The following is a 12,925-nucleotide window of genomic DNA, read 5'->3' as shown; positions in this document are numbered from 1 at the left end:
TATATCTTTTCATGGAAAAATACTGAAGATATGACACTTTGATACTGTGTAAGGGCTGGTTCACTTTGGCACTTTCTAGTAACTGGCTCCATGAAAATGGATCCAATTTTCATTCCAACTGATCCGTTTGTATCTGTTTTCATTCCATTTTGTTCTGTTGGTATCCCTTTTGCATCTGTTTTTTTCCAACAAAAATAGCCCTATGCTGTGTAAAATGTGCAAACAGAGATCTGCACTGAGCAAAGGTGTTAGGCACAAAAACTGATGATGTATGTAGACTGCGTGAGATGGTGCATGGGTGATCTAGCTGCAATATTTACTTTTGCATACATTGCACATGAGATGCCTTTATCCCCCGCCTGGTACATTATCTTTATTTGCTACTCTTGCTTCCAAGAGTTTGCCATGCATTCCAGTTTGCAGCTGCTGCAAGAACAGTGGCATTCATTGTAAGCTGGGAAAGCAATCTTGCAGGGGGTACTCGGTGGGCTTGTACAACAGAAAAAGAGGTTGCAGAGGTAAGTCTTTATAATCAGTGTGTTGAAAACATTGGTTTACTCATTGCCTTCCATGCAGTGCTTCAGCCTCCGTTTCCATTCCGCTGGGCTCCGCTATCTGGAAAAATTGTTTCAGAACCAAACTTATGGTCCGTTTAGCAGAGCGTGTGGAATGGATCTGTTCGAATGGACCAATGTGAACGGATCCATAGGTTAACATTGAATCCGTTAGGATCTGTTTCTTTACGATACGCTAATGGACCGTTTTTTAGTGCCAGTGTGAACCGGGCATAAAGTAGTCAGTGTACAGTTTGTGTAACAGTGTAAATTTGCTGCCCCATGAAAATAACTCAACACAGCCATTAATGTCTAATCTGCTGGCAACAAAAGTGTTTTTGATCTGTGTTGATCTTAAAACCAGAAATCCTAGTTAATAAAAGTGGGTTTCATGAATAATTTACTACATTCTACATTACAAGTCGATCGGATCATTTGTCCTTAATCCGGCAGTGTTATCAGTTGAATATGCCTTCAAATGATGTTATATCTGTTTCATAATCCTTTTTTTTTTTTTTTTACTTTGTTTCATTTTTATTTATTTTTTTAGAGGAGAAATTTAATTTTGAGTTTCATCTTAACTTTGAAGGTATTCCTCTTTCATATCTCAAAAAGTGAGGTATGAGCAGTGCTTCCTTTTTCCATGCTCATGGCCTGGACTGGAAGAAACACACCACCAGTTATGATGATGGCACCAGGGCAACTCAGGGCATCGTTTCTGTAATGGTTTCAAGAACAAGGGCAGGTGCTTCCCCTTCTTATTCTAGTAACCAATTTATACTTCACAGATAAACTTTTTCTGTGATTCTGTGAAAAACAAAAAGCAGAGCAATATTTTTCATTTAATGATGAACCTTGTCAGTTATGTGAAATCTAGTGCCTAGACTCTTTGCAATAAGATGCGCAGTGACTATCATTGCTTATATTATACAGAGAGATTTGCTGGCTTGGAAATGCGGTTAGCATGGCGGTTATCGCTCTTCAGAGTCCCAAGTTTAAATCTCAGCCAGGGCACTGTCTGCCAGGAGTTTGTATGTAATCCCCATGTCTATTTGGGTTTCCTCCAGGCACTCTAGATTTCTCCCAAACCCCAAAAACACAACAATAATTTGTTTTCCTCAGAAACTGACCTTGGGAAGGGACATTAGACAATGACGATGGGATTAGTTTGTAAGCTCCTCTGAGGAACACTTACCTAGATAATTTGTACTCCGGAAAGAGCTACAGAAGTTGTTGGTGCTATGGAAGGTGTACTTGCTGAGGGCCTCACAAGAAACACAAGAGAACAGGGGTTGAATGTTGTCTCTACCTGTTCAGTAAGCCAGCATCTATTCAGTAAAGAGTGCTTGGGCAAGACTTCCTAACACTGCAGGGTGACCCTTTTGAGGACGCCATTAGTGGATGCAGCTTCTGAGTGCTTTGAGTCCGACTGGAGAAAAGCACTGTACTAATGTTAGAATTACTATTATTATTATAATATAAATGCATAATAATAATACAAAGTAATGACGTATTAGTAAATGTTTTTGACTTTTACAGAGAAATATCAATGTTTCTGAATGAGGCACAAGTGGTAGACTGTAGATTTAGATTTTTTTATGACACCAATTACAGGTCACACTGCAAACCTTGCCAGCATATTTGGGATAGTCTGGCACTGCGGGGTAAAAATGCCACACTGTTTACTGCTTTTAAAGAAAAAATCAATTGCTTGAAAAAGGAGAGCTGAAGCAGGACAGTTTGAGACTTCTGAGAGTGACCACATACCTTGTGGAAAATGATATACCCAAAGGCTCAGGCATGCAGGCAGCGGTAATTTAGTATCACACCGCTTACTGCTTCTTTTGAGAAATATTTTCCTTCAACAATAACAATTGAAAAGTACAGGTGGATAGTTAAACCTTACTTAAGAACTCAAACCTCGTCTCATCCCTTCACAAAAGAATAGGAGGAAATTATTGATATCTCTTGATGCATTGTGTGCCTCCAGGATACGTTTCATACTGTTCTTCTGTCTGCATTCTGAGCTAGTTCATCACAATCTTTTCTAAGTACAGCAGATAAAGATATTTGTATATTGGCATGTATATTTGTAAATCTGTGTATATCGGAATGTGAACTTGCCAAATAAAATGACAAAAAAAGAAAAACACACTTAGGGCTTGTTCACACTATGGGCTTGATTCACTGAACCGTGATAACTCATATCATGGCCGCGCTATCGGTCTCGCGTTTTTGCGTGCGTTTTTGTGCACAATTGCAAACATTTGCACACAAATTGCGCATCTGTGATATGAGTTATCACAGTTTAGTGAATCAAGTCCAATGAGCGCTTTTCGTTTTTGAAAAGTGATGGCAATTTTTAAAAGCACTTTAAAAGCGCTTGAGCGATGTCTCTCAGTGTGAGTGTTCTCTCATAAGCGAGGAGCTTTCCACGCGGCTCCTGCACCATTTCCTGAGGGTTTGTGCTTCAGTACAAAGTATAGGGAAATCGCAAAAATCTTGAAAAGGCGATTTGAAAAGCAATTTGCCGGGCGCTTTTTTAAATAAATACATTGTATTTATTAACCACTTCAGCACCACAGGGTTTTTTGCTTAAAAACCAGAGCAATTTTCACATTTCAGCGCTCCTCCCATTCATTTACCAATAACTTTATTGCTACTCATCAGATGTATATGATCTATATCTTGTTTTTTTTGCCACAAATGATGCTTTGTGAGGGTGATATTTGCTTTTAGTAAATATGCTATTATCTGTGCATTTTAAAGGGAAAAATGAGGAAAAAAAAAGAAAAAAATACACTATTTCTCCATTTCCATGCACTATAGTTTTCAAATAAACAATGTTACCATAGGTAAAACCCACACATTGTATTTGCTAATTTGTCCTGGTTATCTCAACATTTAAATAATGTTCCTAGTACAATGTATGGCGATAATATATTCGTTTCTGGTTTGTGTTTTTTGTTTTCTCATTGTACTCTATCAGTAATTAAAAGCCCTTATCTTCATGATTAACAGTAATACACTCTCATGGCATACATATTTTAAAAGCTAAGTCCCTAGGGTAACTGTGTATTCTCTTTTCAATGCTGTCACTTTTGTTTTTTTTTACAAGTATTTATTTAGGGGTATAGAGTACATGTAAATAACAGTTTTATTGCTTTTCATTCAGTTTTCCGGTAAAAAAAATCACATGACTTAGCCCTCAGTTGTCAAACAACACAAAATCTATTCTCTCACTTGTCACGGTTAAAATGATACCCTATATACATAATCAGATAGCTTATTGGGCATACAGCACACTGTTTACCACAAGTACGCCTATCTACTCCCCTGAGCTTCAAGTAAAGTTTTGTGGGGAGTAGATAAGCGTAGCAAGGGAGGTAAAGTGGTTAAATGCCAAGTCAAAGAGTTCACTTCCTGATTGTCGTCAGGAAGAAAAAAAATTGGCAAACAAAAGTGCTTCGAAAATCGCAAATCTCTTTGAAAAGCGCAGGGAAAAGCACTTTGTGCCCACAAAAGCGCTCAGCGCTTGAAATTACGCTGGCGATCTCTAATGTGAACTAGGCTTTACAGTAAAGTCTGAAACAGACTGTCCGCATGTGGGGTTGGTGTGGCTCTGTAAAATGTAAAACTATAGGCTTGCTATACACCAGCGGTTCTGGATGTAAGCCTGGCTTTAGGGGCATAAAGAGATAATTTGCATATTCGGTAGCGGTGCATTGTGGGTAACCACAGTTATTCACTTTAAGCTGAATTATCACAAATACCTTCTTTTTTAAAAAAGGCACACCACATTAAAGTAAACTACTTTGCCCGATGCCTTGGAATTTACTATAAAGGTATTCTACTGTAGTTGGTTGAGTACCACTGAAAAAAAATAATTCTCAGAACATGATTGGATGTTTGAAATAAACATGGCTTCAATTCACTCCATTTGAATATTCCCCCCATTGACTATACTGATTTTATTGTTTCGTTTTGTTTTCTTACAATATCTTTTTATTTCTTTGTCTTCTTTTTCAACTCTTCTTTTTAGAATACGAGCTGGAGCAACCGTCCTTGCCTGCAGGTTTTAAATCACGAGGAAAATCAATAATCTGTGTGAGTACAACAAGCCAGCAGATTTATAGAACAAATGCTTCCTATAAATCCCAGCGACTCAGTACAGTCTAGGGCAGAGCACCTCCTTTCATGTGTTTTTATAATAGATAACAAGAGTTTAGCTTTTGGAAAATTGTGACCGTGGGTGGATGATAATTTCTACCCTTCAGTTCCTCTTTGTCTGAATGTGAACCCAAACAACTTGCTTGCACTGTTGTGTTCAGTGAAATACATAAATATACTTGAGAAGTTGTGGCACGGAACCTGAAATGTTGTCTGGAAGTGCAAAATATTTATTATTATAAAAGGAAGCCTGATGAGAGAAATGGAGGTTGCTGTTTATTGTCCTTAGTTGAAAAAGAGGTAGAGAGGTAGCTAATCAAATCACAACTTCTTTTATAAAGAGCATTTTCCAACAGCTGTTAGCATTCTCTTTGAATTTAAAGTGAACCTGACATCTTGTATAAAAATACCTCTGTCCCTGCGTCCTCCTGTGCCCGTGCGTCATGTGCCTGGCGCGCATGTGTGGCACACGGCTGTGGGAAGCGGTCGCAGATGGACGCACGATAGGTCCCAGCCATGTGGGGTGCGGGGCTGCAGGTTTAGATAGTGCACGCCAGTTCCCTAGCACCCATTAATAAACAGGTGGGCGTTGCCACTAGTGTCTCTAATAAAGCAGCAATATTGGTAAGAACGCCTTCTTGACATTCTTGACACTTTTACTGTAAACCTGAGCGGTGTTGAGTCCTAGAAGCTCCTTACTTTCAGTTGGATGTTTGTATGGTGGGTTTGACCTCAACCCTTCCTGTCTCTCCATCTCCACTCTAAATGGCATCTGCCCCAATATGGAGACACAACAGTCAGTGACCATGTGGGGTTGGAAGATGAGCTGCAGTTGGGACCCAGATGGATGTCACCTAATTTAGACCCATTTAGGCTTCATAGTGCCAACAACAAGGTGGCATGGAACCAGCTGGATTTTGTTCGAAAAGGATTTTGGCTAGTCATAGATAAAAAGGATTGGGCTTAGGCATAAATGATGGGGTTATGGTTAGGCATAGAAAAGGAAGATTAGGGTTATGTATAGATAAGGAGGGTAATGGTTAGGCAGGCATGGATAAAGAGATAAAGCCCTGTACACATGTTTGATTAAAGTCGTCTGAGGTGGCCAATAACGACCGCCTCAGCTGATAATCAGGTGTGTGTACAGGAACCCCCGACCACCACCCACAAGCGATCTGCCAGGCAGATCAACTTCGCCGAGCGACGGCTGATCCCAGTGTGCACACTGCTCCCCCACCCACTGCTTGATGTCACGCACACACCGCTCCATTCACCCCTGCATAGCAACAGAATGCGTCATCAGCTATACAACTGACTTTGCATCTCTACAGCCCAAGCAAGCAATATCGCCCAAGGGAATCGGGTCCCATCCCCGATGGGCAACATTAGTCACAGGTGTGTACGCACCTTTAGTTTTAAGCTTAGATAAGAAGGTTTGCGGATTAGCCATAGATAATGTGACTCGGAATGAGACAGGGATCATGGAGTTGTGGTTTTGGTTAGGCCTTAAGAGGGGAATTTTCAATAGAAAGGGGGTTAAGAGGTTAAGTAGAGCCAAGTGCATAACATTTTGAGTTCAGCTTGCTCTCTGGCCTGGTGCACACCAAAAACCGCTAGCAGATCCGCAAAATGCTAGCAGATTTTGAAACGCTTTTTCTTATTTTTCTGTAGCGTTTCAGCTAGCATTTTGCGGTTTTGTGAAGCGTTTTTGGTGTAGTAGATTTCATGTATTGTTACAGTAAAGCTGTTACTGAACAGCTACTGTAACAAAAAACGCCTGGCAAACCGCTCTGAAGTGCTGTTTTTCAGAGCGGTTTGCGTTTTTCCTATACTTAACATTGAGGCAGAAACGCATCCGCAATCCAAAATCTGCAGCAGCCCGGGAGTATGCGTTTCTGCAAAACGCCTCCCGCTCTGGTGTGCACCAGCCCATTGAAATACATTACCCTAGCGGATCCACACCCGCAAGCGGATCGCAAATCGCAGCAGAACCGCTCTGGTGTGCACTAGGCCTCTGAGTGCAATCCATAAAAAAATAATTTGTATTCACCTGGAAGAAGCAAGGAAACTACAGATGACTACTTTAAAACTAATATTAACATAGCCAAACTGCTGAAAAAGGTCCATCTACACAACTTCTTAAGCAGGTGACCCAGCTAAGGTGAATAAATAAGTGTTTAAAGCAAACGTGACTTTGTTAAAAGGAAAAGTTATGCTGGGAATACATGATGAGATTTACTGTCTGATCTTATTTTCAATCAATTTTCCGATCCATCAGACAGTGGATAGAGTGCACTGTCTGATGTTCACACTGCATGCGTTCCGGACCTGTGCGGTCCGGGAACGCATGCTGCACGCAGATTTTGTAAAAACACGCGGCTGTCCCATTCACTTTTCAGTGATGGGATCAGCCACGCAACGCACACAAACGCGGATGGCGTGCGTTCGTACGCGTTGCGTTCCGCACGCATGGCCATCCGCATTTGTGATTTGAAAGGGCCCACAGGAGCCCCTTCTATTGAACAGTGCTACAGGCACGTGTGTAAGGCTGCCCTGACCTTGGTTATTTCAATTTGCAGATGAAAGATCAGAATCTAAATGCAGAGGAATTTGATGCATGTATATTTGAAGAGATTTCGCCCTGTTCACAGCAGCCCAATCAGAAGACCTGTAAGTATTTTACTCTGCATCTGCACTTTTTGGTTTTTGCGCTTTGTGGTTAGTAATTTCGGCACTTTTTGGTTTTTGCCCTATGTGGTTAGTAATTTATGCACTTTGGGGGTTTTGCCCTATGTGGTTAGTACCGTAATTTAACTTGAATGCAGTGGGGTACCTAGGGTATTTGACACCCAGTGCTGATTATATACAGAACCCCCACTCCTTCCCCCCCCCTTCCCACCAAAAAAAGGAAATGAGTGAGGTGGAAAAAGTGGTGTCAGTGGCCTCATCCTCTTCCTGTCCATGGAAAAGCTGTGCTATACTGCTATTATCTCACCTGCTCCACCGAGTCCACTGATGTGCATCCTCTTGTCACCGCTCAGCTCTCCCCCTAATGCCTGACATCTCTTCCTGCATCACGAGATTACATGAGTGCAGGAAGAGATGCCAGCACTAGTAGAAGTTCGGACATCGATGGACAGGAAGTCAGACATTGCTCGACTTTGGCGTGCAGGTGAGATAACAGCACGGCTTCTGCTCGTATAATACTCTACATTGCCTCAGCTGAGGGCTGCAGGCACAGCAAAGGAGCCTGCACCAGCACACAGGTGGCTGCACAAGACTCCGGGTGTCACCCCCCTGCAATGGTGACCCTCTAGGTACACCACTGCTTGAATAAATGATTACACCAAATCTAAGATTTGCATAGGATCAGATGACTCTCCAGTCAGCAGATGTCCACCAAGGATCACATTATCCTCTCAGTGAAATGGTGAATGGGGTCTTTTGTAACACTAATTAGTTGATTTGTTGCTCTGCACAACTGAGGAACAATCAGAATCCCACACTTAGGCCCCTTTCACAAGGTTGGCTGAACTGCGTGTTTGCCGAGCAGTTCAGCCTCCTACCTGCCGTCCGCCAGTGCAGTTTTGGTGCAATTAAAATGCAGCCGAACTGCAGCAGTTGGAACAACACGCATGTCAAGCGTTGACACGCGGTGGCATTACTAGGCGGCAGAGGAGCGCAACATGGCGAGTCTGAGCATGACTGCAGCAGCGGCTGCTAACAAGTGCCTGGCCGGTGCAGGAGAGCAGCTGACAGGCGGAGACTTGACCGCATGTCAGCTGCCCATGTGAAAGAGCCCTTACTCCACTGTTTCTGCTCCCCTATGCAATGGGGAGAAAATGAAATGGTCGCGCATCTAACCAAGATGCACCTGATAGATACTCACTGCATAGGGCTAAAGAGCCTCTCAAAGGCACAAGTGTGCTCATTGCAGTGAAACAGGTGCATTAAGAACTAATGCATATTACAATACAAACAATGGAAGCAAATCCATGCGTTACACATCATCCGGGGACCTTACCCTTCTCTTATTGAGAGAGACATCTGTTCCACGCTGCAGAGCATGTTAGCAGGGACGGCTCGTGCAGATGCATTAGTTCTTAATGCACCTGTTTCACTGCAATGAGCACATTTGTGCCTTTGAGAGGCTCTTTAGCCCTATGCAGTGAGTATGTATCAGGTGCATCTTGGTTAGATGTGCGACCATTTCATTTTCTCCCCATTGCACTGTTTCTGCTCCCTTTCTCTCCCTCTCAACCTCTCCTCCTCCTGCTGAATAGCCAGGCAGCGACGTTCTACCTCAGGGAATATAGGAGGGTTTTTTTTTGTACTATTTGTTTGGTACCAGAAAGATGCATTTTACTATAATTGCATTTTTTATGTTTTTTGTTTTTTAAACAAATAAAAATATTTTAATAGACATGCAGAACTAGAACAAGGAAGTGTAGGTTCATACTTGGCATGAAATATGATCCGATTCACAGACCTCAGTAGAGCAACTGACATGTCACGGATCCTATGTTAAATATAGAATCCATTCAGACGTGCCGATATGTCCATTCCATTTGCTGCAGTGCCGGAAGCCAAACTCACGGCATGCCCAACTTTTCCAGAATCCAGACTGCAGTTCTTTGGTCAATCTTCAGTCCATTCAGGAAGGACAGAAGATTGCTAAGCATAATACGATCCACAGCAAAGGGTCTGATTGTATAAAGCTCCTTGTTTTTTGCTCCTTGTTTTTTGGATTCTCAGCATGGTGTGATTTAGGGTGAAAAATGAGGTAGTCCCAGCAACCCCCTACCTACATCAAAATGGGAGAGTCCACAATTAGCCGCTGCATCCAGGTTCTGCTCCTGCATGTGAGGTCTGGTATGATATAAAGTGAAAGTAGAAAACACTGCTCAGTGAACAACCTTAGCTGTTTCTTATACTGTTCAATTAACAATATTAGTTTAAAAAAAAAAAAAGAGAAAAATAAGCTGCAGACTTTCCCCTCTCCAACTTGTAGCAGAAGTTGGCATTGACATACACAAAGTAGCATAAATACTTTTTTAAAATATGTTGAGAATCACAATATAACCTTTTGCATACAACTTCAACCCACTGTAAATATTCTGCTGTATGCGCTGCTATGATGGGAACACCATTGGTCAATCTGTATGTGTTGCCATTTATAAAGACGGTATAGCACAAGTAAAGGCTTATGGTGCACCTGCTGCCATCTAAATGTCAGTTGCCTGACTGTCCTGCTGTTTGTTTGACTTTGGTAAGGTCTCATTTCAGAAACAAGTATGCAGTCATTGCAGTTAGACATACACTGTTTTAAAGTCACTAACTTTATTACAGACAGTACACAGCAAAAAAAAAAAAATTGGTAATCGCTCAATCAGGCTGATAATCATAATATGAAGAGCTCACAAGGCTGGGCAAAACAGCCGCATCCTACACATACAATGAGCATATCCACAATTGGACACATGTCTGATATAGGCCTGCACATACTATGAGCATATCCACAATTGCACACATGTCTGATATAGGCTTACGCATAGTATGAGCGTATCCACAATTGCACACATGTCTAATATAGTCCTACACATACTATGAGCATATCCACAATTGCACACGTCTGATATAGGCCTACACATACTATGAGCGTATCCACAATTGGACACATGTCTAATATAGGCCTACACATACTATGAGCGTATCCACAATTGGACACATGTCTGATATAGGACTACACATACCATGGGCTTGATTCACAAAAGCGTGCTAACAGTTAGCACGCTGGTGAAAAGCCCCTTATCACGCCTAAACTCAGTTTAGGCGTGATAAGTTTAGGCGTGATATGTTTAGGCGTGATAACTATAGCACCAACTGGGTTAGCACCGCAGTGCACAGCTGAACAAAAGTTTTGCGCTAGCAAAGTCTGGTGCGCGCGAAACGTCGCATAGACTTTAATGGGGCTGCTTTGTGCGCAGGACTTTGCGCGCAATCTAAACTTATCACGCCTAAACTTATCACCCCTAAACGTATCACGCTTAAACTGAGTTTAGGCGTGATAAGGGGCTTTTCACCAGCGTGGTGCAATGGTTATCACGCCTAAAGTCTTTTAGGTGTGATAACTGGGTTATCACCGCTTTGTGAATTGAGCCCTATGAGCGTATCCACAATTGGACACATGTCTAATATAGGCCTACACATACTATGAGCATATCCACAATTGCACACATGTCTGATATAGGCCTACACATACTATGAGCGTATCCACAATTGGACACATTTCTGATATAGGACTACACATACTATGAGTGTATCCACAACTGGACACGTCTGATATAGGCCTACACATACTATGAGCGTATCCACAATTGGACACATTTCTGATATAGGACTACACATACTACGAGGGTTGAATGAAAAGTAATGCCTCCACCTCCATAACTTGGGTTTGGATGGGAATATTTTAATAAATCAAACACAGAAATAATCCTTAGAATGTGATCTTTAATATTCAATATTCACTTTTCCACATAATCGCCAGACAATTGGATACATTTCTGCCAACGATGAACAAGTTTCCTGAAGCCGCCACGAAAGAAGTCGACACTCTGTTTCCGCAACCAGCTTCTCACAATTCTCTCAACTTCTTCATCGGAAGCGTAATGATGTCCCCGAAGACTTTCTTTCATTATTGGGAATAGATGGAAGTCAGGCGGCGCCAAATTTGGACTGTATGGAGGATGAATCAGTTGTCCTGAATCAGTCTGTCAACTTTTTGCCTGTGAAACTGTGTGATTGCTGTGGCAGGACGTCCAACTCTTTCTTTGTCCCACAAGTCAGATGTTCTCACCTCAACATCTTTACTGGACCAACGACGCACAGTACTCACATCAACACAACCACCATAAACAGCTTTCATTCTCTGGTGAATCTCCTTTGGGGTGACACCTTCTGCTGTCAGGAATTCAATAACAGCACATTGCTTAAATCGCATTGACCGATCTTCTGTGCAGGCTTCCATACTTTGCACTGCAACAACACAACCGTCCAACGCTAAGGCTTCCTACCAACTGGAACTGTAGAGGAGAGTCTACTGAACAATCCAATACTTGCCACAAACCAGTGCTGCCATCTGTTGACGAGTTATGGAGGTGGAGGCATTACTTTTCATTCAACCCTCGTATGAGCGTATCCACAATGGGACACATGTCTAATATAAGCCTACACATATTATGAGCATATCAACAATTGGAAACATCTGATATAGGCCTACACATACTATGAGCGTATCCACAATTGCACACGTCTGATATAAATAAAAAGCCCAAGATCAAATTTACCTGAGGTCATCCACAGGGACATGAGCCCGTAACCTATATCAGACATGTGTCCAATTGTGGGTACACTCCATTGTATGTGTAGGATGGGGATGCATCCACCATTAGCGTAGGGACCCCTCTTGGAGTTTGGCCTTGACACTGGCAGAGGGGCTTAACCCACATGCCTGCTGGATATGTGGCACCAACAATCTTTAACCACTTAATGACAAGGTGACTTATAAAAACGTCCTGCTAGAGCCTCTTAGCCACCTTGGCGGTAATGACGAGCTCAGCTCCACCAAATTTTCGGAGGGGGTGTAGCTAGCACTTTGCTACCTACATCACCCCTCCGATCGCCGCTGATTCGCTCTGATCCCCCTGATCACGCTGTTTTATACATACCCCCCGGAGCCCACGCCGGCGCAGCCTCTCCATAGCCTCCAGGGGTCGCTATGGCGGCAATCGGAACTGCGCATGACGTCAATGACGTCAGACATCATGCCTGATCGTCGGCATAGCAACGCCTGAAGCTGTGGCGGAAGTTTCAGCCATCGTGGGATAGTGGCCAGGTAAATATCGCTGGCGGCGACCGGAGGGAGGGGGACAGTGTAACTAGCCTAGTGCTAGCTACACCAACTTAGAAAATACACCTTTATTTCCAAATACTATATTGTCACCATAGTTTCTACTAGGGACATAATTAACATCTTGTGATAACCAGGACAAATAGGCAGATAAAATGTGTGGGTTTTATGCACAGTAGCAGTGTTTATATTAAAACTGTAGGGGATGAAATTGGAGAAATAGTGTATTTTTTCATTTTTTCCTTGTTTTTCCCTTTAAAATGCATAGAAAATAAAGTAATTACTGAAA

At 42.3% G+C, this 12,925-nt stretch overlaps 1 protein-coding gene across 1 annotated transcript in view; it reads left to right on the top strand.

Moving 5' to 3' along the window:
* The window catches only part of IQCK (IQ motif containing K), a 175,298-nt gene that overhangs the window by 5,388 nt on the left and 156,985 nt on the right, over positions 1 to 12,925 (top strand). The window contains exons 2-3 of the mRNA XM_068244799.1: positions 4,597 to 4,661; positions 7,304 to 7,394. Of these exons, the coding sequence (XP_068100900.1) occupies positions 4,597 to 4,661; positions 7,304 to 7,394 (156 nt within the window). The remainder of the gene's footprint in view (positions 1 to 4,596; positions 4,662 to 7,303; positions 7,395 to 12,925) is intronic.

Source organism: Hyperolius riggenbachi, chromosome 7 (genome assembly GCF_040937935.1).
Source record: "Hyperolius riggenbachi isolate aHypRig1 chromosome 7, aHypRig1.pri, whole genome shotgun sequence".
NCBI lineage: Eukaryota > Metazoa > Chordata > Amphibia > Anura > Hyperoliidae > Hyperolius > Hyperolius riggenbachi.
The sequence above is the reverse complement of the archived record's forward strand: the minus strand, read 5'-3'. Positions and strand labels throughout refer to the sequence as shown.